Source organism: Bubalus kerabau, chromosome 2 (assembly GCF_029407905.1).
Source record: "Bubalus kerabau isolate K-KA32 ecotype Philippines breed swamp buffalo chromosome 2, PCC_UOA_SB_1v2, whole genome shotgun sequence".
In the NCBI taxonomy this organism is placed as follows: domain Eukaryota; kingdom Metazoa; phylum Chordata; class Mammalia; order Artiodactyla; family Bovidae; genus Bubalus; species Bubalus kerabau.
In genome coordinates, this window is record NC_073625.1 from 82461990 (window position 1) to 82484617 (window position 22628).

The 22628-nt window shown below is 35.9% G+C and overlaps 2 protein-coding genes across 8 annotated transcripts in view; one reads left to right on the forward strand and one right to left on the reverse strand.

Moving 5' to 3' along the window:
- The window catches only part of CGGBP1 (CGG triplet repeat binding protein 1), a 101226-nt gene that overhangs the window by 20923 nt on the left and 57675 nt on the right, over positions 1 to 22628 (reverse strand). The gene's annotated exons all lie outside the window — the stretch shown is intronic.
- ZNF654 (zinc finger protein 654) overlaps positions 1 to 22628 on the forward strand; it is an 84831-nt gene that overhangs the window by 13789 nt on the left and 48414 nt on the right. For 2 of the 7 annotated variants that reach the window (XM_055567845.1, XM_055567842.1), the window contains exons 2-3: positions 13291 to 13436; positions 17195 to 17302. The exons of 2 other annotated variants lie outside the window; for them this stretch is intronic. In XM_055567845.1, the coding sequence (XP_055423820.1) occupies positions 13291 to 13436; positions 17195 to 17302 (254 nt within the window). Of the gene's footprint in view, positions 1 to 13290; positions 13437 to 13512; positions 13564 to 17194; positions 17303 to 22628 lie in introns of all 7 variants that reach the window. 3 more of the 7 variants (XM_055567847.1, XM_055567846.1, XM_055567843.1) reach the window with 2 other exon arrangements.

Here is a 22628-nt window from a genome sequence, read left to right on the forward strand (position 1 = left end):
TTCAGGAGCTGTAGCTTGGTTGTCTTCTCACTGGGAGTGGCTTCTTTTGCACCTCAAAAGGAAAATCGTTTAACCTCCAACCATACTTTTTTAAGAATCCAGAAGGTCAGTAGGGCAAACGCTCCTTACACTACCCAGCCAACACCCATTAAACTTAGAAACACTAGTAATTCCTTGAACTTAGTACATAGTACAGTTGACTCACATCACTTTGCCAGTAGGATTTAGTGGTATCACTAAAGATGAATATTAAAGGAAAGATGGGTGCACAGAAATCAAGGTATCAAGTCAGTTTTGGTTTCAACCTCACCAGGGTGCTAGTCAGTTACAGCAAGTTACAGCAACTGCCAGTGTCTGTAACTTGTAAAGTTTTAGTGGGAATATTCATCAAACAGTTGTGCCACTCTATGCTTATGATAATTTTTTGAGAGGTGGAAGCACTTTACCTGAACATTTCTGCTTTCTTGAAAGCTGTTTCTGATTTTCTGTCTTGCAAAGTTATACATTTCATGAATGACAGCCCCAAGCACCAGGTCATACTTGATGTCTCTTTCTTAAGGTTTCCTTCATATTAAAAACTTTTAATTTCTGTTTTTTTATGTATTGTCCTGGAACTCCTGTGCTACAGTAAGTATAGATTCTGTTTAGTGGTATAGCTTCTTTACTGACTTTTGTAAAGAGTATATCACTTACTTGTAGTGTGGAAAGCTCAAAGTACAATCTCTGCAAGGCTCCACAAGACTCGAGCCTTGCCATTACCATAGCTCTGATGTTCTGCCCTGGTCTCTGGATTTCTCTGTCCCCAGCCTGTGCCAAAACATTTTTAGCCTTGTGTTACCATGACTTTTGCCACTTCCCCTGAAATTCTTAGGCCTATTGAGCTAAAATCATAAAAGTACTCCTCTTGTGCCACATATTTGTATTATTTGGACAATAGCCATAATGAAATAAAGCTACTTTTAATATTTCTGATGTCTGTACTCATTGAAGATAGTATGTCTTCTGCCACTTGCTCCTCTAAATCCTTTCTTTATTCTGCTTTTAACTTCTGTTGTTGTCGTTCAGTCGCTCAGTCATGTCCGAATCTTTGTGACCCCGTTGACTGCAGCACACCAGGCTTCCCTGTCCTTCACCATCTCCTGCAGCTTGCTCAAACTCATGTCCATTGAGTCAGTGATGCCACCCAACCATCTTGTTCTCTCTCGTCTCCTTCTCCTCCCACCTTCAATCTTTCCCAGCATCAGGGTCTTTTCAAATGAGTCAGTTCTTTGCATCAGGTGGCCAAAGTATTGGAGCTTCAGCTTCAGCATTAGTCCTTCCAATGAATATTCAGATTGATTTCCTTTAGGATGGACTGGTTCAATCTCCTTAACTGTTCTAGACCTTGCATGATTTATTCTACCTCACTGGCAGTGTAAACATTCCTTTTTGTCACATTCCTTTCAGCAGTGATTGTTGTTATTTAGTCACCAAGTTGTGTCTGACTCTTTTTGTGACCCTATGGACTGTAGCCCTCCAGGCTCCTCTGTCCACGGGATTCTCCAGGCAGGGATACTGGAGTGGGTTGCCAGTTCTTCCTCCAGAATTCCTGATCCAGGGCGTCTCCTGCATTGACAGCCAGATTCTTTACTTCTGAGCTACCAGGAAAGTCCTTCAGCAATGATAGGATATGCCATTTCATATAAACATAGTTGGTTTCTGTTTTTGTTTATATTTCAGCCTATTCTTAAGTTGGTTCCTCCTGTCTTCCTTTCCCTTTCTGTTTTCTTTTGGGCTTAGGTTTTATTGTTCTTCAGTTATCTCTTATCTTCAGTAAGATCTCCTGTAATACCAGAGATGAAAGTCAAGGAATATGGAATTTACTGAAAAGCATTCACCGTGAAACAGATTTTGCCCATTCTTATCTCCAAGATTTAAGGAAATCTTACCAGCTCAACATCAAACCAAGGTTTAACCTCTTATTTTGCTTTTCTTCAGTTTTGCTTTTCCTGTCCATTTCCTGAGGCCTAACTTTGAGTTCCTGGGGCATTTTTCTTTGTGACACTGTGCCATATCCTACATTGCCTCCTATAATAACTAGTAATTTGAAACGCATCTGAAATGCTTCAGGTATTCAATGATAATCTCTCAGTGTGTGTTTGTTTTTTTTTTAACCTTTCACATCTGTACAGATTTTATGTTACTGAATAGCAGTCTCAGTCTTCATGGTGTGTGGTTTTTACACTTACTCTTATTATGTATTTTCTATTTCTTTAAAATACTGTTTTACCGTAGTTGGATTTCCATTCTGATTCACTGTGACTTCCACGCTTCAGTTTACCTCCTGTACCTCTGTTAGATACTTTTGGAGTCAGTCACTCTTCCTTTCTGATGAGTAACAGCTAAAATACATTTCCCCCTCAATTCCATCTTTAAGAATGCATAGTTCTGGTATATATCAGTATATTCTTGTTTTCTTTTTTCATATCTGACTAGTTTAGTTTCTGAAATTGAATTCATTCTTAAGAAAGTCCCACTTTTCTTCCATCTTAACATGACCTCCTTTTATTTTTTTTTAACTCTTTCACTGTTATTTTGATTGAAAGTTAGTCATCTTTTAGAAACAAATTTAGTTCTTGAGACTAAGCATACCTGGTATCTAAAGTTAGTTTTTGTTACCCTTTTTAGTTTCTGCTTTGAATGTGTAGTAATTCCATTGAGTTTTTCTTCTGCGTCAGTCTAGGAAAGTGATTTATGCCCTAAATAATAATTAAGATTGACCTTTCTTTATTTCTGCACTTAATAAAATCCACTGGACATCTTCATTGAACTCAAATAAAATCTTGATATATATAACTTAATGATTAAGTTCATGTACATATCATTCTCAGAAGTTACTAGAGATCATATGACAGTGACTCTAGAAGCCTTTGGGCAAGTCACATGAATATAAGAGCTCTTCGCTGAGAACAAAATTAACAGGGATCAAAATAAGTCAGCTCATCTAAGACTAATATTAATAATTTAAAGTCTAGACATTCACACACTAGTAGTGTTCTAAAACTGTTTTTTCAGTTTAATTCTTTGGCTTGTGGACTTTGTTGAGAAACCAGACAGAAGGAACAAAAAAAGATTTCCATCTACTAGTATTTAAGAAACCTGTATAACTAAAGGACATTTGAAAAATTCAAAATAAAATTATTGCCTCAACAACACCTGCAATACCATCATGCCAGGTCAGGCTGATTTTTTAAAATTGTAGTATAGTTGACTTACAGTAGTTTGTGATAGTTTCAGATGTGCAGCATGATTCAATATTTCTGCTGATTATATTCCATTATAGGTTATTACAAGATAATGGGTATAATTCCTTACACTTTATGGTATATTCTGTTGCTTATGTCTTATATATAGTAGTTTGTATCTGTTAATCACACACCTCTAATTTGCCCCTCCTGCTTTCCCTCTCCCATTTGGTATCTACAAGTTGGTTCTATATCTGTGAGTCTATGTTTTGCATAAACATTCATTTGTATTATTTTTTAGACTCCTTATATAGTATTTGAAATATTATCATATAGTATTTGGCTTTTTCTGACAGATTTCACTAACCATAATATTTTCTAGGTCCATCCACATTGCTACAGATAGCAGTATTTTTTTAAATATTTTTGTGGCTGGATAATATTGCATTGTATATATATGTCTCATCTTAATTTGGTCATTTGTTGATGGGCACTTGGGTTGCTTTCATATCTTGGTTACCGCATATAGTGCTGTGGATATTGGGGTGCCTTTATCTTTTCAAAGTAAAGTTTTGTTTTTCCTTTCCAGATATATACCTAGGAATGGAATTGCTAGATCATAGGGTAATATGGTATTCTTATTTTTAGTTTTTCGAAAAACCTCCACACTGTTTCTCATGTTGGCAACATCAATTTACATTTCCACCAAGAGTGTAGAAGAGTTTCCCTTTCTCCATATCCTCTCCAACATTTGTTACCTGTAGACTTTTTGATGATAGCCATTCTGACACGTGTGAGGTGATACCTCATTATTGTTTCGATTTGCATTTCTCCTATAATTATCTTTATTGAGCATCTTTTCATGTGCTTGTTAGCCATCTGTATATCTTAGGAAAAATGTCTCTTCAGGTCTTCTGATCATTTAGTGATTGGATTTTTGTTTTTAATTGAGTTGTATGAGCAGTTTGTATATTTTGCACATCCCTTGTTGGTCACATAATTTGCATTTATTTTCTCCAGTTCTGTAGATTTTTTCCTTTTGTTTATGGTTTCCTTTGCTGTGCAAAAGCTTTTTAAAAAGTTTAGGTCTCATTTGTTTATTTTTGCTGTTACTTCTTTTGCCTTAGTGGCCATGCCAAATTGAAGTCAGATGCAGGGTTCTGCTTAGCCCATGCTAGTTAAGACTTTATCATGTACACACACATCTGTGGATATCACCAGCTGCAGACAAATGAAGAGGTCTGTTCACTCCACATGTTAATTTGATATTCATATACATTTCCACATATTTTGGAGTTCCCTTGTTTTAATGTTTACACAGGGAGTTTTATGCCAGTTTTCATGTTTATACAGGGAGCATTTAGTATATTGCTTTCCCTAGTGAGTTTGGAATCAAATGAAAAATTGACAGGTACCAAAATCTATTAATATCTATTCAGGCATGAAGTTATTCTATTTGTATTGCTGTATCTAGGATATACTTTATTTGTCAATGAATATTGAACAAAATAGTTGAAACTCAGCAATAGCTTTTGAATAGGTTTTATTTGTGAGTGACTTATATGCTTGCTAATAATAGTAAAATTTGTTGTAATTTTACATCTGGAAACAGTTAACCAGTTCATACTGATGCATTGAAATAGTCACCAGAGTAAGCTTAAGCTTGCTGGCTATTTTTTGAAACAAAGTGTACTGGTAATAATAGCTATTTGTTATGCCCAGAATTATCCTGGATTTTGACATATTACCTTAGTTCTTCAATAGCTCTGTGATTAATATTAAATTCATTTTACTGCAAACTTAGATTGAGAAGGTTAATAACTTCGCTAATGTTACACAGCTAATAAATGACAAAGCCTAATCTGTCTTGATTCCAAAACCTGTATTCTCCCCACAGTGCTGGCAATCTACCTGTTTTATTTTTCTATCTGACTACAAATGAAACCCATAGGTGAGGGTAAATCTTGGTGTGTAGTTAGGTAATAAGATAAGGAAAGTAAATGTATTTATATTATAAAATAGCATCCAGAAAATAAGTGAGAACATTGAAATCTGAGGGGAAAGTTTGGAACAAAAAATTTTGTTTTTAAACCTAAAAAGTGAACTAATTTTATATTTGTAGAAAAGAATACACTTATCAAGCTCAGGAAAGTAACATTGTATAATATCCAGTAAATTACAGACCTTATTAGAAAGTTACCAGTTTTGCCACTATTGCTCTTTTTTTCCTTTGTTTCAGGATGTTATTTCTGATCTCGCATTGTGTTTAGTTATTAGTGTCTTCCACTCTAGCAGTTCTTCAGTTTTTCCTTTCATGACCTTTGCATGTTTGAAGAGGGTCAGGGTGGTGTTTTTTTTTTTTTTTTTGGTAAAATATCCTATAGTTTGGATTTGTTTGAGGATTTCTCATAATTAGAATTAGGTTTTTGCATTTTTGGCAAAATTACTACAAAAATGCTTTTGTCTTTCTTGGGGCATGATATCAAGAGGTTTATGATAGTATGCTTTACTAGTTATTGGTGCTGTTTACCTTGATGGCTTGGTTAAGTTTGTGAGGTTTCTCCACTTAAAGATACTATCTTTCTGTTTTTAGTTGATAACTGTCTTGTGGGAATTGCTTTGAGATGGCAAATCTTGAAACTTCTCAAATTTTTCACCCACTAATAATAGCATAGATTTGTGGTTCTTGTCTGCAACATTCATTGCTATATATAGTATTTGCCTAACGGTGATTCTCTGTTTCTCTCTTTTTATTGATATGTATTAATTGGCATTCTGCTGTGAGGCAAAGCAGTCTCATCCCTAACTTTTATTGATTAATTAGATTATTTCTATCAGTAGAGACTCATGGATACCATCATTTATTTTGTTGCTCAAATTGTTCTAGCTTTAACTGCTCGGAGCACCTTCAGGTTGGCTCCCATGTTCTTATATTCCATCACCGTTTCAGCATTTCATTACTTTCTGGCAGCACAAAGTGTTCGAGTCTTATCTTGATATTTTCCCTGTTCCATCTCTGCTGGAGGAGGGCTTGAGCAGCCCAAGTTCTTTGTGCCTGAGGAGACCCAAGGATATTGGAGAATAGTGTTTAGAAACAAAGATTTGGGTCCTAAGTATGTGTACTGCTACTGAGGTGTCATTGCTCCTAGGCCCTCTCAATGGACAGAGCTAGGAAATATATTTATATATACACACATAAATATATGTGTGTATATAAGCTATATTATAAATGAATAACCTAATGATACTGAAAGGGTTGGGGAAAAGACTAACAATATTTGTTACAATGTTTATTTTAGGTATTTAGAAGATTAAAAGATTTATTCAGTGCATAGATTGGGATGTATTATAACCATTTTTTGAAGCTCTTAGAATGATTGTGATGTGGCTTAATCACATGACAGAGTACTAACCACTAAAAGATCATGGCCATGGTATGTTAGATTTAAAAAGTGGGTGGATTCACTGTAAGCAAGTAATGAAATTAACATTAGTGAACAGCTCTGTTGACCCCTGTGAAATATATGAAATAATGTTGATGACAGTGGGAGGTTTCAGGTAGGAGAGTGACATGGGTGCAGATGGCCAGCTAATAGAAGTAAAGTCATCCTGGATACTGTGTTAATGATATTAGTCTATTATAACCTGGATTTAGATATCAGGATTCTTTGCTTTGTGACAAACTAGTGTTTGGCAGTCTCACTGTTGTGTTAGAAAAAAGGAGAACTCAGTTAAGAAACATAATCTTATTTTAGTTGATCACCTTACATTTTAGGGGTTCTTAAACTGCTGCGTTTGTGTTATTTTTATACATTTGTGTGTTAGGCAGCCCTGGCTGCTATAACAAAATATCCTATTTCTAAATACAGTCACACTGGGGTTAAGACATCATTCAATACATGAACTTTAGGGGAACACATTTCAGTCTGTAGTAATTTGGATGATGTATTTTAATGTTCTTAAATAAAGTATGTAATTCTCTATACAGCAGTTCTTTATAGAGTGACAGTAAAAACTGTTACTTATTAGAATACCAAAGAAAATGACAAATATAATAAGGTGTGTTCCTCGCTGCACAGTGGCTGAGTAGAGTACCTTCATATTATAATGTCATGGGATCAGCTCTCATTAGTTAAGCGCTTACTAATAAGTTATAGTGCAGGAGAAACATTTCAGAATAAAAAGACAATGTAATGTAAAGTTTTATATATTTTAAGGAAAATATTTATAAAGAAGTGTTATAGTGAATGTTATAGTACAATATTAGTATCTGGCATGACATTAAACGGCGTAAGAAGATTCAGTCAGTCCTCCATATCTGTGAGTTCCACATCTGTGGATTCAACCAACTGTATTAAAAATACTTGGAAAAAGACCCAGAATGTTCCAAAACACAAAACTTGAATTTGCTGTGTGCTTGCAACGATTTACATAGTACTTACACTGTATTATGTATTATAAGTAATTTCAGAGATGATATGCAAATACACTTTTATATAAAGGACTTGAGCATCTGTAAATTTTGATATGGGGTAGGCGATCCTGTCATCTGAGTTAAATTCACCCATTCCAGTCCATTTTAGTTTGATGATTTCTAAAATGCCGATGTCACACTTGCCATCTCCTGTTTGACCACTGCCAATTTGCCTTGATTCATGGACCAAAAATTCCAGGTTCCTATGCAGTATTGCTCTTTACAGCATCAGACTTTACTTCCATAACCAGTCACATCCACACCTGGGTGCTGTTTTTGCTTTGGCTCCATCTCTTCATTCTTTCTGGAGTTACTTCTCCACTCATCTCCAGTAGCATATTGGGCACCTACCGACCTGGGGAGTTCATCTTTCAGTGTCCTAACTTTTTGCCTTTTCATACTGTTCATGGGGTTCTCAAGGCAAGAATACTGAAGTGATTTGCCATTCTCTTCTCCAGTGGACTACGTTTTTTCAGAACTCTCCACCATGACCCGTCCATCTTGAGTGGCCCTACACGGCAGTTCATTATAGGGGACTTGAATGAAAAAGTAGGAAGTCAAGAGATATGGAGTAATAGGCAAATATAGCCTTGGAGTACAAAACAAAGCAGGTCAAAGGCTAACAGAGTTTTGCTAAGAGAACGCACTGGTCATAGCAAACACTCTCTTCCAACAACACAAGAGAAGACTCTAAACATGGATATTACCAGATAGTCAATACTGAAATCAGATTGATTATATTCTTTGCGGCCAAAGATGGAGAAGCTCTATACAGTCAGCAAAAACAAGACCAGGAGCTGACTGTGGCTCAGATCATGCACTCCTTATTGCCAAATTCAGACTTAAATTGAAGAAAGTGGGGAAAACCACAAGACCATTCAGGTATGATCTAAATCAAATCCCTTACGATTATTCAGTGGAAGTGAAAGATCTATTCAAGGGACTAGATCTGATAGAATGCCTGAAGAACTGTGGACGGAGGTTCGTTACATTGTACAGGAGGCAGTGATCAAGACCATCCCCAAGAAAAATGCAAAAAGCCAAAATGATTGTCTGATGTGGCCTTACAAATAGCTGAGGGAAAAAAAGATGCAAAAGGCAAAGGAGAAGAGAAAAGACATGCCCATTTGAATGCAGAGTTCCAAAGACTAGCAAGGAGAGATAAGAAAACCTTCCTCAGTGATTAGTGCGAAGAAATAGAGGAAAACAATAGAATGGGAAAGACTAGAGATCTCTTCAAGAAAATTAGAGATACCAAGGGAACATTTCATGCAAAGATGGGCTCAATAAAGGACAGAAATTGTATGGACCTAACAAGATATTAAGAAAAGATTGCAAGAATACACAGAACTATACAAAAACGATCTTCATGACCCAGATAATCACAACGGTATGATCACTCACCTAGAGCCAGACATCCTGGAATGCAAAGTCAAGTGGACCTTAGGAAGCATCACTACAAACAAAGCTAGTGGAGGTGATGGAATTCCAGTTGAGCTATTTCAAATCCTAACATATAATGCTGTGAAAGTGCTGCACTCAGTATGCCAGCAAATTTGGAAAACTCAGCAATGACCACAGGACTGGAAAAGGTCATTTTTCATTCCAATCCCAAAGAAAGACAATGCCAAAAAATGTTCAAACTACCACACAACTGCACTCATCTCACATGCTAGTAAAGTAATGCTCAAAATTCTCCAAGCCAGGCTTTCAACAGTATGTGAACCATGAACTTCCAGATGTTCAAACTGGATTTAGAAAAGGCAGAGGAAGCAGAGATCAAATTACTAACACCTGCTGGATCATCAAAAAAGCAAGAGAGTTCCAGGAAACCATCTATTTCTGGTTTATTGACTATGCCAAAGCCTTTGACTGTGTGAATCACAACAAACTGTGGAAAATTCTGAAAGAGATGGGAATACCAGACCACCTGACCTGCCTCTTGAGAAACGTGTATGCAGATCAAGAAGCAACAGTTAGAAGTGGACATGGAACAACAGACCAGTTCCAAATTGGGAAAGGAGTACATCAAGGCTGTATATTGTCACCCTGCTTATTTAACTTATATGCAGAGTAAATCATGAGAAATGCTGGACTGGATGAAGCACAAGCTGGAATCATGAAAGTGAAAGAGAATGAAAAAGTTGGCTTAAAACTCAACATTCAGAAAACTAAGATCATGGCATCTGTTCCCATCATTACATGGCAAATAGATGGGGAAACAATGCAAACAGTGAGAGACTTTATTTTTTTGGTCTCCAAAATCAGTGCAGATGGTGAGTGCAGCCATGAAATTAAAAGACACTTGCTCCTTGGAAGAAAAGTTATGACCAACCTAAATAGCATTGTAAACAGCAGAGCCATTAATTTGCCAACAAAGGTCCATCTAGTCAAAGCTATGGTTTTTCCAGTAATCTAAATGGATGTGAGAGTTGGACTGTAAAGAAAACTGAGTGCCGAAGAATTGATGCTTTTGAATTGTGATGTTGGAGAAGACTCTGAGAGTCCCTTGGACTGCAAGGATATCAAACCAGTCCATCCTAAAGGAAATCAGTCCTGAATTTTCATTGGAAGGACTGATGCTGAAGCTGAAACTCCAATACTTTGGCCACCTGATGCAAAGAACTGATTCATTGGAAAAGATCTGATGCTGGGAAAGATTGAAGTCAGGAGGAGAAGGGGATGACAGAGGATGAGATGGTTGGAAGGCATCTCCAACTCGATGAACATGAGTTGATGGAAAGGGAAGCCTTCCATCCTGCAGTCCTTGGGGTTGCAAAGAGTCGGACATGACTGAGCAACTGAACTGAACTGCGGGATCCTATAACCAAACCTCTGCAGATACTGAGGGCCAACTGCTTGTAAATTTCAACTAGTTTTATTTATTTTCCTTCATGTGTATTATGGGAAGCCTATTGGAAGTACTGCACACAAGTAGTTTTATTATTTTGGATTCAGATGGATCAGATGGGGTATTAATAGCTGAATCTTGGTGAATAAGGGAAGCTACAATGATCATAGAACCTGAAAAAGTAGAAAGGTTCTCTTCTAAGGAGATAAGCCCAGCCCATAAATAGGAAGTGAATAAGGTTCTAAGTAGAAATGTATTAGGGCAAACTAAAGATAGAAAAATGTGAGTTTGTTAGGTACCTATTTTTAATGTGGCACCAGAGAAGTTTTATGTGGGCCAAAAAAAAAAAAGGCAATAAAGTTGGTCAAACACTTTAGAGAAGAGAAAATTTAAATCCAGGAAACCACCATTTACATGTTCCTCCTTTTTTTTTTTGCCTATGGTGGTTTGGAAAAATCTGTCCTACTTGGGATCATCATAGTTAGTAGTAGTTTTTAATTCCCAGGTTAAGAAGTACTGGATAATAGAAGGGGGATACAAGTTCATAGAGCTAATGCTCTCTAGCTTTCTCTAGCTTTCTCCTTTATCCACACATGTTCCTAGAAACATTGGAGACATACTAGCACCTGATGTGAAAATTTGGAATTGTCAAAGAACTGTGAAAAGTCAGGGATTTTATCTAAGGTAGATTGCCATAGTTTCACAAATGCTGGCCAAAGAAGTGAAACTCCTGGGTTGGAGATAGCAGACTCTGTTACTTTTATAGCACAACAAACAACATGAGCTTCAAGTTCATGGTGGTTCCCTTTGCTTCTCAAGTGTCACAAAGGTTATGTGAATGGTCCAAGTGAATCCTGAACTCATAGTACATTTATATCACAGCTTAGGAACCCAAGCTTCAGTTCAGTTCAGTTCAGTCGCTCAGTCGTGTCTGACTCTTTGTGACCCCATGAATCGCAGCACGCCAGGCCTCCCTGTCCACCAACTCCCGGAGTTCACTCAGACTCAGTCCATCGAGTCAGTGATGCCATCCAGGCATCTCATCCTCTGTCGTCCCCTTCCCCTCCTGCCCCCAATCCCTCCCAGCATCAGAGTCTTTTCCAATGAGTCAAGGGACTCCTAATCTTAAATCCCATGGATAGAGGAGCCTAGTGGGCTACAATCCACAGAGTCCCAGAATAGTGGGACACAACTTAGTAACTAAACAACAACAAACAACAGCAATATTTTATAATAGTGGGCAAGCATATCTGCCTGACCTTTGCTCCAGAGAGAGCCATTGCTTTGAAGAGAGACATCATCTCTGTATTTCAAGGCTGTTTCCTATAAACTTCTTTGAAAGGATGAAGGCAGTCTGGGTCTCTTTTAAAACTGGAAATACAAGGACCCATGAAAAATTACCTCTAACAGGAAGTGATGAGTATGAAAAGTCCTTGAGCTCTAAATGTTCTTGGCTGTTGTACTCTTCTCTAGTTTTACCAGCTTTAAATCAGGAGTTGGCAAGCTTTTTCTGTAAAGGGGCAGATATTAAATATTTTAGAGTTTGTTAGCCATATGATTTCATCATAACGACTCAACCTGTTATAGCAGGAAAGCAGCCATAGATTATATAATATGTAAATGCATAAACCTGGTTATGCTGCAGTAAGACTTTATGGATATTGAAATTTGAATTTCATGTAATTTTCATGCATCACAAATATTTTTTCAACCATTTGAAAATGTAATGCCCATTCTTAGATTGTAGGTCATACAAAGATGGTGGTAGGCTGACTTTGGCCTACATGCCATAGTTTGCCAACTGGTTTTATAAGATGAATTTCTAGAATATAATAGTTTGCATACAGTAGTCTTGCATGTGAGAGATCATGATTAACATTTTATAGCAATTGATAATTCTAAATTGTTGTCTCATAAATTGTTCCCAGTTTAGCCTTAGAGTAAATCTGCAAGATAAGCATTGTTATCTTCATGTTATGATAAGGAAACTAATGCATAAAGAAGGTAGATGACATATCCAAATTCATAAACTAGTTAAGTGACAGAGCCAGGACTGATTTTATTTTGTAATCTTTTCCCCATAATATGGTACAGTTTATGAAAGAGTATCATACCACTATATCTTTAATACTCATTTGTTGCCAGAATGTTTAGTTCAGTCCTATATAAATTATAATAATGGATGCTTATTTCTAATTTTATTTATTACTATCTTCTGCTGTCTAGCTATTTTAATATTTGATAATTTGTACTTTGGAAAAAAGCTAGACATAGGATGTGAAAGCATTTATTAAAACATTTGGTAAAGATTTGGCAGTTGAACCATATAGTCTTTTATATATTATAATTTTTTCCCACATTTTCAGATAATAGTTCATTTTATTTTCAGATGTATACAATGAAACTAAACAATAAAGAGGAGCTTCACTGGTGACTCAGTGGTAAAGAATCCACCTGCCAATGTAGGAGATGTGGGTTCGAAGATCCCCTGGAGAGGGAAGTGGCAACACACTCCAGTATTCTTGCTTGGGAAATTCCATGGACATAGGAGCCTAGTGGGTTACAGTCTATGGGGTCACAAAAGAGTGGACATAACTTAGCAACTAAACAACAACAAACAATAACTTTTTTCCCCTCCTAAATCATTTGTGTTCATGCTGAACTAATGTTTTATATGGTAAGTTTTATCCAAATTTAACATTTTCTCTAATAATGTACTTTTTGGATTGCTTCCTTATCAGGTGGTAGAAGATTATGCTGGAAGATGGCAGGTCCCTTTGCCACAGCTTCAGGTTCTTCAGACGGCACTTTGTTGTTTTACATCAGCCAGTGCATCATTCCCAGATGAATGTGAGCACGTACAATATGTTTTGAGTAGCCTTGCTTTGTAAGTACTCTTTACTTCTCATCAAAGTATTTTTTTGATCTGAGAATTGGTTTTTGATTTTTTTTTTTTTTTGCAGACAGAACCTTTCTTAAAGTCTTCCCTCAAAAAGAAAATTCCATTTCTTCATGTAAGGGTTTAGATTTAATTTTGAACATTTAGCCATAATTTTACTTTTAGCTTTAGAGTTAAATGGAATAGTCATAAGGATTTTTAGGTTTACTATTAGCACTTTCCTTTCCTTTTTAATTCTCCAGAGTCTCTTGGCAAACTTTAATTGTAAGTCCCAGTAGCAGTTGAGGCCGTCATAGTTAGCAGAGGGAACTTAGGTCAGAAAGAGGTTAGGAAACTTTGGTTTTTAAAAACACTTGTAAAGGACTTTGAGTTAAAGATCACAAACTGAGTACTTGTATTTATCCTTTTTGCCCTCCTAGATCCTACTAAAGTAGTAAAGAAGTAGAAGAGGGAAATACAGTGAAAAGAAAATAGAGAAGAGTCATCAGTGAATGAAAAGATTTCAGCAGTTTTCTTTGGGAAAGAAAATAGAGGAGTGGTCTTTGAAAGATGGCAGAGCAAGTCACCACTTAATTTTTTAAATTATTTTTGGCTCCTTAAATTAGACTCATATCACATTAGTGGGTTGTGAATTCATTTATCAGCATTGCAAAATACAACAGAAAATATCAGAGTGTGTCTCATAGGAAAAGTATTACTTTGTGCAACTCTTGTTGTTTTGTATATTTACTTTTATGTATGTGTATACTTTATTATTTGTAAAACATTTTTTGAAACTGTGGGTAGCTTATAAAACAAAATTATCCTAGCCTTATAAGATGGGAGGAAGACTATCTGTCATGCCTCCCCCTTGGAATCCTAGGGAGGTATAGACTTTGAATATAGGCGTGAAATAGAGAGTAGGGAATGAGATACTTTGGGAGAATACAGATAAAGGAATTAATTGCAGTTTTTCCATTCAGGTTACTCACCAGACCTTAGGGCCTGTCAGGTAGGGAAACAGCATTGATATTTTCTTTTTTTCTCTAAAGAAATTAAATGATTTTGGAGCAGTGACCTTTGTATTCTGGCAATTAAAGGTTTTTCTTTGAGACAGCTACCTCATCACTTAATTACCCCAAAGAAAAAACTTATCAATCACCAAATTCTAAACATGCTCATAGGGTTCCCAATTAATCCTTAGATATTAATGGATATTCAAAAATTATCAGACATTTGGGGGATGACTTCATCATGGAAAAAACACAATGAAAACAAACTAAAAAAATTCTGGGAGAAATACTGTTAATGTTGAAAACAAAAAAATTAGAAGGGAAATATAAAATCTGTAATTTGCCTTTTCAGAGAGAGTTGAGATTTGTAGGACATTAAAACAGCAACATATCATGCTGTGTGAAAGGAATACTGAGATACCAAAAATAAGTGTGTGGAAATTAAGAAAATATGATGGTTAAAATTTAGAATTCTCTAGGGAGTTGGAAAGTTGAATAATCCAGAATGTAAAACAAAACCAAAATGAAGGAATGTGTCAGAAAAAAACTGATGCAGTGACCTCATGTAGGAGGTTCATTATTTAACTAGTTGGAGTTCCAGAAAAAGAATTTACAGAATATATGTTGGAGGAAATTTTCAGAGATACAATAAAAGAATTTCCCAGAAACAAGTTTAAACTTCCAGATTGAAAGAGTCCAAGAAGTGCTTAGCACATTGACTAGAAAAAAATACTCAGATAAATACATCATTTTGCAACTTGGAAATACCAAGAATGAAAAAACAGATTTGAATACCTTCTAGAGAGAAAAAACTAGGTCACCTAAAAAAAACGAATATCAGATTGGTATCAATTTTCATACAGCCAACAGTGGGTGGTAGAAAATAATAAATCAGTGTCTCTACCGTTTTAATGTGGACTTATTTTCAGTGTAGAATTTTATACTCATCCAAACTGTCAGTGAAGTATACAGTAGAAACAGTATTTCAAGGCATGTAAGGACCTGGGAGATTGATTTGTCCACATTTTCTTTCTTAAGTTGTTAGAGAATGTGCTCCAGAAAAATGGGTTATAATATAAGAAGATCATATGACAGTGGATCTAGAAAACAGTATTTTTTACTTAAGATAGAGAGGAGAAAAGTTCCAGGGTCACTGCCAAATAGTAGTTCTTACAGATATGTCACTTCAAGAGGGAAGTATTCAGTAAGAGACTTGAAACTAACCTTGAGATCATATGACAGTGGATCTAGAAAACAGTATTTTTTACTTAAGATAGGAGAGAAGTTCCAGGGTCACTGCCGAATAGGAAGTCTTACAGGTATGTCACTTCAAGAGCAAAGTATTCAGTAGGAGATTTGAAACTAACCTTGAGATTTTGGAACCATTTAAGGTAATTATATGGAGAAGGCAATGGCACCCCACTCCAGTACTCTTGCCTGGAAAATCCCATGGACGGAGGAGCCTGGTAGGCTGCAGTCCTTGGGGTCACAAAGAGTCAGACACGACTGAGCGACTTCACTTTCACTTTTCACTTTCATGCATTGAAGAAGGAAATGGCAACCCACTCCAGTGTTCTTGCCTGGAGAATCCCAGGGACGGGGAATCCTGGTGGGCTGCCGTCTATGGGGTCGCACAGAGTCGGACACGACTGAAGCGACTTAGCAGCAGCAAGGTAATTATATAAGTAGACAAGGTAAAGGAAATAAAAAAGCAATTAGATACTCCAGGAAAATTAAAAATAATCTGAATAGGAAAAGGATAGAGTGATAACTCACTTACTTAAATATGCACTGAATGTTACTTATATAAATATTATTTATATATTCTTCATATACATGATGCTTAGGGTACTTCCAGGTGGCCCTAGTGGGAAGGAACCCACCTGCCAATGCAGGAGACATAACAGGCGTGGGTTCAGTCCCTGAGTTGGGAAGACCCCCTGGAGAATGGCATGGTAACCCACTCCAGTGTTCTTGCCTGGAGAATGCCATGGACAGAGGAGCCTGGCGGGTAATGGTCCTTAGGGTCGCAAAGAGTCAGATATGACTGAAGTGACTTAGTGCACATGTACACATACATGATGCTTATTGACTTTAAGCTTATAAAAGGACAAATAGTTCTAGTTACAGAACAGAGGAAAATTATTAGCCTTTCAGTGTAAGACATTTAGTGGAAATTGTGAATTGAAAATGAAGGACAAGGGCACTAATAGCCTTCCTTTATTTTGTATTTTACAAAATGGAGTTTCAGTAGTACAGGAAACCATAAATAAAAGTGTAGGTAAAGTTACAGAGATAAATAATAGAGGAATAATAATGAGTAACTGTTGGGAGGATGAAATTGGTTGTGTGAGGAGTTAAATTCTTTTTTATCATAGCAAGAAGTTAAGAGATAATAGTTAAAATTGGTAAATCAGGAAATACTAGCAAAGCTTATTGTCAGTAACTATTAAAAATACTGAAGTTGTTAATTCTGGGGCATTGGCAGTAAGAGACAGGGTTGAAGCATTTCTCTACACTTAGCATTTTTAAATCTCGAAGATGTGTAGATTTCATATATACGAACTTTATGGTTTTTTGATTTATATATATGATATATACATATACATTTTAAAGAGAGCATGTATATTATGCTTCTTTAAAAGTTTATATGTATTTAAAGTCATAGGAGCTATGTGAAGTGATGGATATATTAACTGGCTTAATTCTGATTACTGTTGTATGCTTTAAATATATACAATTTCTATTTGTCAGTTTTACCCTGCTGTTGCTGCTGCTGCTAAGTCTCTTCAGTCATGTCCAACTCTGTGCGACCCCACAGACGGCAGCCCACCAGGCTCCCCCATCCCTGGGATCCTCCAGGCAAGAACATTGCCATTTCCTTCTCCAATGCATGAAAGTGAAAAGTGAAACTGAAGTCACTCAGTTGTGTCCGACTCTTAGCGACCCCATGGACTGCAGCGTACCAGGCTCCTCCGTCCATGGGGTTTTCCAGGCAAGAGTACTGAAGTGGGGTGCCATTGCCTTCTCCTCAGTTTTACCCTAGGAAAGGTGGAAAAAAAAATTGTAGGTAGGAAGAAGAGTTTAGAGTATGACGTTATGTAGACTTCTAAGAGCATAGCAGTTATAAAAGTGTGTGTGTGTATAACTTAATAACATTTATTTTTTGTGATACCTAAATGGATATGGGAAATATTAGGACTTCTTGATTATAATTGACAAATCTTTACCCAGGCTAGCTTAAACAAAATAAGAAGGGTGTGGAGGAATTTATTAGATGACTAAACCATGGAAAAGCAAGGACTAGAACTAGTTTCAGGATTTTCTGAATTCAGAGAATAAAATATCTAGAATTGGTCACTTTCCATCACTCCTTTTTTGGCTTCATTCTCTTGGGGCTGCTGACAGTTCTGGGATTAAGTTACTTTAACCAAAGGAAAAGAAACCCTCTGCTCCCACTTCTATTTCCCAAAACATTTTGGGAACTCAGGCCTGGCTGAGGTTGTTTGCCTGTTGCTTGAAGTAATCACTGTGTTGAGGAGAGTGTGATAAGAGTTTTCCCTGTCTGATAGTTAACACACCCCATAGCTAGGGGAAAAAGTGGAAAGGAGGATACTTCATTGGCTACCACATGAGGACCATAGATTTGTTGGAAGGTAAGGAGTTTACTCAAGAAGTGAATGAGGTAGTGAGATAGAGAGCTGGCTAGGTAGGTAGACAATTAATGGATGTCATTTCAAAAAATATTTGTATATGATACTTTGAAAGCTACCAAAACATTTTCAATTATTCTCTGCTGATTTATGAAGAGAAGAAAATAAATACTGATAGAAATAGATTAATTTTAAATAAGAAGTACTATTCTTGATTCAGTGTTTATTTGGATTATTTCTCCCAATTTGGATTATTTCACTTTCATCTATATAATATTTCACTTTTTTATTGTAATGTGAAAATGCTTTTAAAGTTTTCAAAAGTACTTAAACAGATTTTTAAAGTCATTTGTTGACTTTTATTCCTTGCTAGCTTTTTTTTTTTTTTTTAACTACCACACATGAAAAGAATAATGTATTAAGCAAAAGTAAATCGTATCTAAGATGGACAGTGCTAGGCAAAAGAAAGTAAATTATCTTAGTGGTTTGTTAAATAGTAATGTTTCATATAGGGGAAACTTTCTGCATTATTTGAATTTACTTTAGCAGGAAAGATAATTGTATTTTTAATACCAGAAAAAAAAAAATGGAGAAATAACCACATGGTGGTACCATTAAAAGAACAGTGAGTCTGTAACAGTATTCTATTTTATTGAAATATTTGAGCCAGAAAACTATTCTAACAATTATTCTATAATTATTCATTCATTCCTTCTGTAAATCTCTGTGCTTCATTCTAAGAGATAAATAGAAAATAAGAGATGAAGTCTTATTTTAAAAGATCTTACAGACTTACTACATAAGCAACTCCAGTAGCATATATTATAAGTATAAAAGAATTACATGGTACAGTCAGAGAATATAACAGGGGACCTGACCTGGTCTGGGAGGTCATGGAAAATATGCTTGGTGTTAGTACTTTAGCTAAATTTTAAAGGAATGATGGGAGTAGATTAAAGAAGCAAAAGAAACTTCCAGGAATGGCAAACAATGTTCAAGGTGCTTGGACAGGATGTCAGGATATTAATGTATTTCACTATAACTCATATTTGTTTGTAGAATTCTTATTTATGATATATATTATGTATTTTCAAAGTTTTATTCACTTAACAAAACATGTATAGGCAAGCTAAAGTAGTAATATCTATAACATGTTTTATGCTAATATGTATATATGTAATATGTTAAAATCACTATATTCTCTGGTAGTATTGTCCTGGTCTATATATGTTCACTTTCATAAAAACCAATACACACCTTGTAAATTAATACATATGTGAAGATCTACCTTCTATAGGGTGGGAGATTCTAAAAACTATAATTTTTCTAAGATGTTCTTTATAGAGAAGAAACTGGATTCTGTTTTTTGGATTCTTACCTGAGTGTTTTTTTAAATTCTATAGAAATGAATAGTCATGTAGGGAATTTTCTTAAATGGACTAATTATAATTTTTATCTGGGTTGACTTTCCTTGTAAGCTGTATTTTCTAAAGAAATGAAAATTTTGCCGTGTGTGTACATATATGTTGGCACTAAAAAGGACCTCAAATTAATTCCTTTTTATAGATAAGAAAACTGAGACCTGAGAAGTTTGGGGATTTTTGCACATCTAAGCTAATTAAATTCTGTTTATTTTTTCCTATCGTTTTCTTGTTTTAGATCAGTTAAATATTGATTTCTAAGTTTTCCAAGTAGAACGAAGCCAAACACCTTTAACTAAGTGGGCCTTCAGACAGACAATGTAAACTTTATCAGTTTTATATAAAAGCAAACTTTAATGTTGCCTTTCTAGCCTCTTTTATCTGGGCAGAAAGTAAATGTTGATAATTTCAGCATTCCAGGTAGAGTTCAGTAATGGAAGTAATAATTTGCTTGGCAGCCATTAGGTCTAAAAGGACCCACATGATCTACTGGAGGCAAGAACTAGTTCAGCTAGCAGCATTTAGTATATACATTGGCAAACATTAAAAGTATATATGCCAATTTGCATAGGGAGAGAAGACCAAAGGGCCTTCTTTTTCATGAAACTAAGTGGGTATACTGTGCCTCTTAATAAGAGTGGCTAGACTGTCATGAGGAGAAGGCAATGGCACCCCACTCCAGTACTCTTGCCTGGAAAATCCCATGGACAGAGGAGCCTGGTAGGCTGCAGTCCATGGGGTCGCTAAGAGTCAGACAGGACTGAGCGACTTCACTTTCCCTTTTCACTTTCATGCACTGGAGAAGGAAATGGCAACCCACTCCAGTGTTCTTGCCTTGAGAATCGCAGGGACGGTGGAGCCTGATGGGCTGCTTTCTATGCGGTCGCACAGAGTCGGACATGACTGAAGTGACTTAGCAACAGCAGCAGACTGTCATGGGCCACACATAAAATGAGAGATCAGTGACCATTTCTGATTATGTTGCTGTATTGTACCATACTTCAAACATAGGCTTTGAGCCTAACTTCAGTCTCTACTGTGTTAAACTATGTTTTATTTGGTTGCATTTATGACTTAAGGCCAGGTTTCAACTAATTTAGGGGATAGCCTAGAAATCAAAGGAAGAAAGGCTAATTCGAAAGGACTTTTTTTTGGGGGGGGAGGTGATGGTAGGCCCCACAAATGGAGAAGGGAATGGCAACCGAATCCACTATTTTTGCCTGGAGAATCCCATGGACAGAGGAGCCTGGTGGGCTACAGTCCATTGGGTCACAAAGAATCGGACACAACTGAGTGACTAAACAACAACAAAGGCTCCATTAAAGCTGTTAATTTTGTAGGCCTCAGTCAGTATATCCTTTCTCTACAACATGTAACACTTGTATTACTTCTTGACTCTTCAACTATTTTGAACCTTCTCCAATTTTGTATTCATTATCTTTACTAATCATTTGTGGCAGGTGAACTTTATTTATTTTATAGAGAAATGAAGATTGTCTAGCCTTCTATTTCTTTATTTTCTCTCTCTAAGGAAGAAATCCTTTTTGAGCTCACTGGGGGTCTTACTTAAATTCCCTTACTAAATTCTCTCAACATTGTTTTTTCTTTGCTATTACATTAGAATATTTTGTTTTCAGGATTTGTCGTGTTTAAAGTCAAATTAGACAAACCTATATGCATTTACTTACATTGGCCATGTTTAAATGTTCAGCATTTCATTTGGTGCTATATGTGGACTAGCATCTTTTTTCCTAGTAATTTTGGTTTTTATTACTCCTTTTGTTAATTTTGGAGTGAAGTCGTTGAGACTATAGTCATCTTAAAGGCAAAAAGATATAGGGATTATTAACTGGTATATTTGTTTTCACAGAGGTGAAGTGATCAGATGACATCCTCTATTCTCACCTATAGTACCTATTAAAATCTAGAAGGATGAATGTGTGTAGTTTTAAAAATGGTCTTTATTTTTTTCTAACTAAAGGAAGGAAAGCTTGATAATTCTTTTGATTTCCTTCCCACAGTAACTTTGGTTGACAGAACTAGACTATATCATTATACTGTCAGCTTTCACTGTGGAATGAAGTCATAAGAAAAAACAAAAAACAAATAAGAAATACATCTTTGGTTGTTGAAAATTTGACAAAATTTTGCTCATTGCTCCTTATACAGAAATTGTAAACTCCCTCAGATGCACCGAAATACATAGAGCACATATTAATAGACCTAAAGGGAGAAATAGGCAAGCAATACAATAGTGAAGGACTTTAATTAATTGGTGGATCATCCAGACAAAATCAATAAGGTAGCATTGGCTTTGAATGACACTTTAGACCAGATATACTTAACAGACATACAGAATATTCTATCTAAAAGCAACAGAATACACATTCTTCTCAAATGCATGGGATAGATAGATCATGTTAGTCCATAAAACAAGTCTTAAAACATTTAGAAAAATGAAATCATATCAAGCATCTTTTCTAACTACAATGATATGAAAGTAGAAGTCAATTACAAGAAGAAAATTGGAAAATTTACAAATATGTGGAGATTAAACAACATGCTACTGACAGTCAAAGAACAATTCAAAGAAAAATTAAAAAGTACTGAGAAAAGTGAAAATAGAAATGCAGCATATCAAAACTTATGGTATATGGCAGGAGTTCTCAGGGGAAAGTTCATAGCAATAAATATTTACATCAAGGGGAAAAAAAAGATCTCAAACAGTGTTGCCTCACTTTATATTCCTAGAAATCAGAACAAGAACAACAAATGAAGCCCAAAGTCAGTAGAAGGGAACATGTAACTAAAGATGAGTGGAACTAAATGAAATAGAAACTAAAAAGATTGATCAAACTAAGAGCTGGTTCTTGGGGAAGATAAAATTGACAAACTTTCAACTAGACTCACCAAGAAAAAAAAGAGAGGACTCAGAGTCAGAAATGAAAGAGGAGTTGTAATAGCCAATTCCACAGAAATGAAAAGGATCATCGGAGACTACAGATGTCTCACTGCATCCGTGGGAGCATGGTTCCAGGATTTCCCCAGAGATACCAAAATCCACAGATGCTCAAGTCCTTTATATAAAATAACATGGTATCTGCAATCATCTCT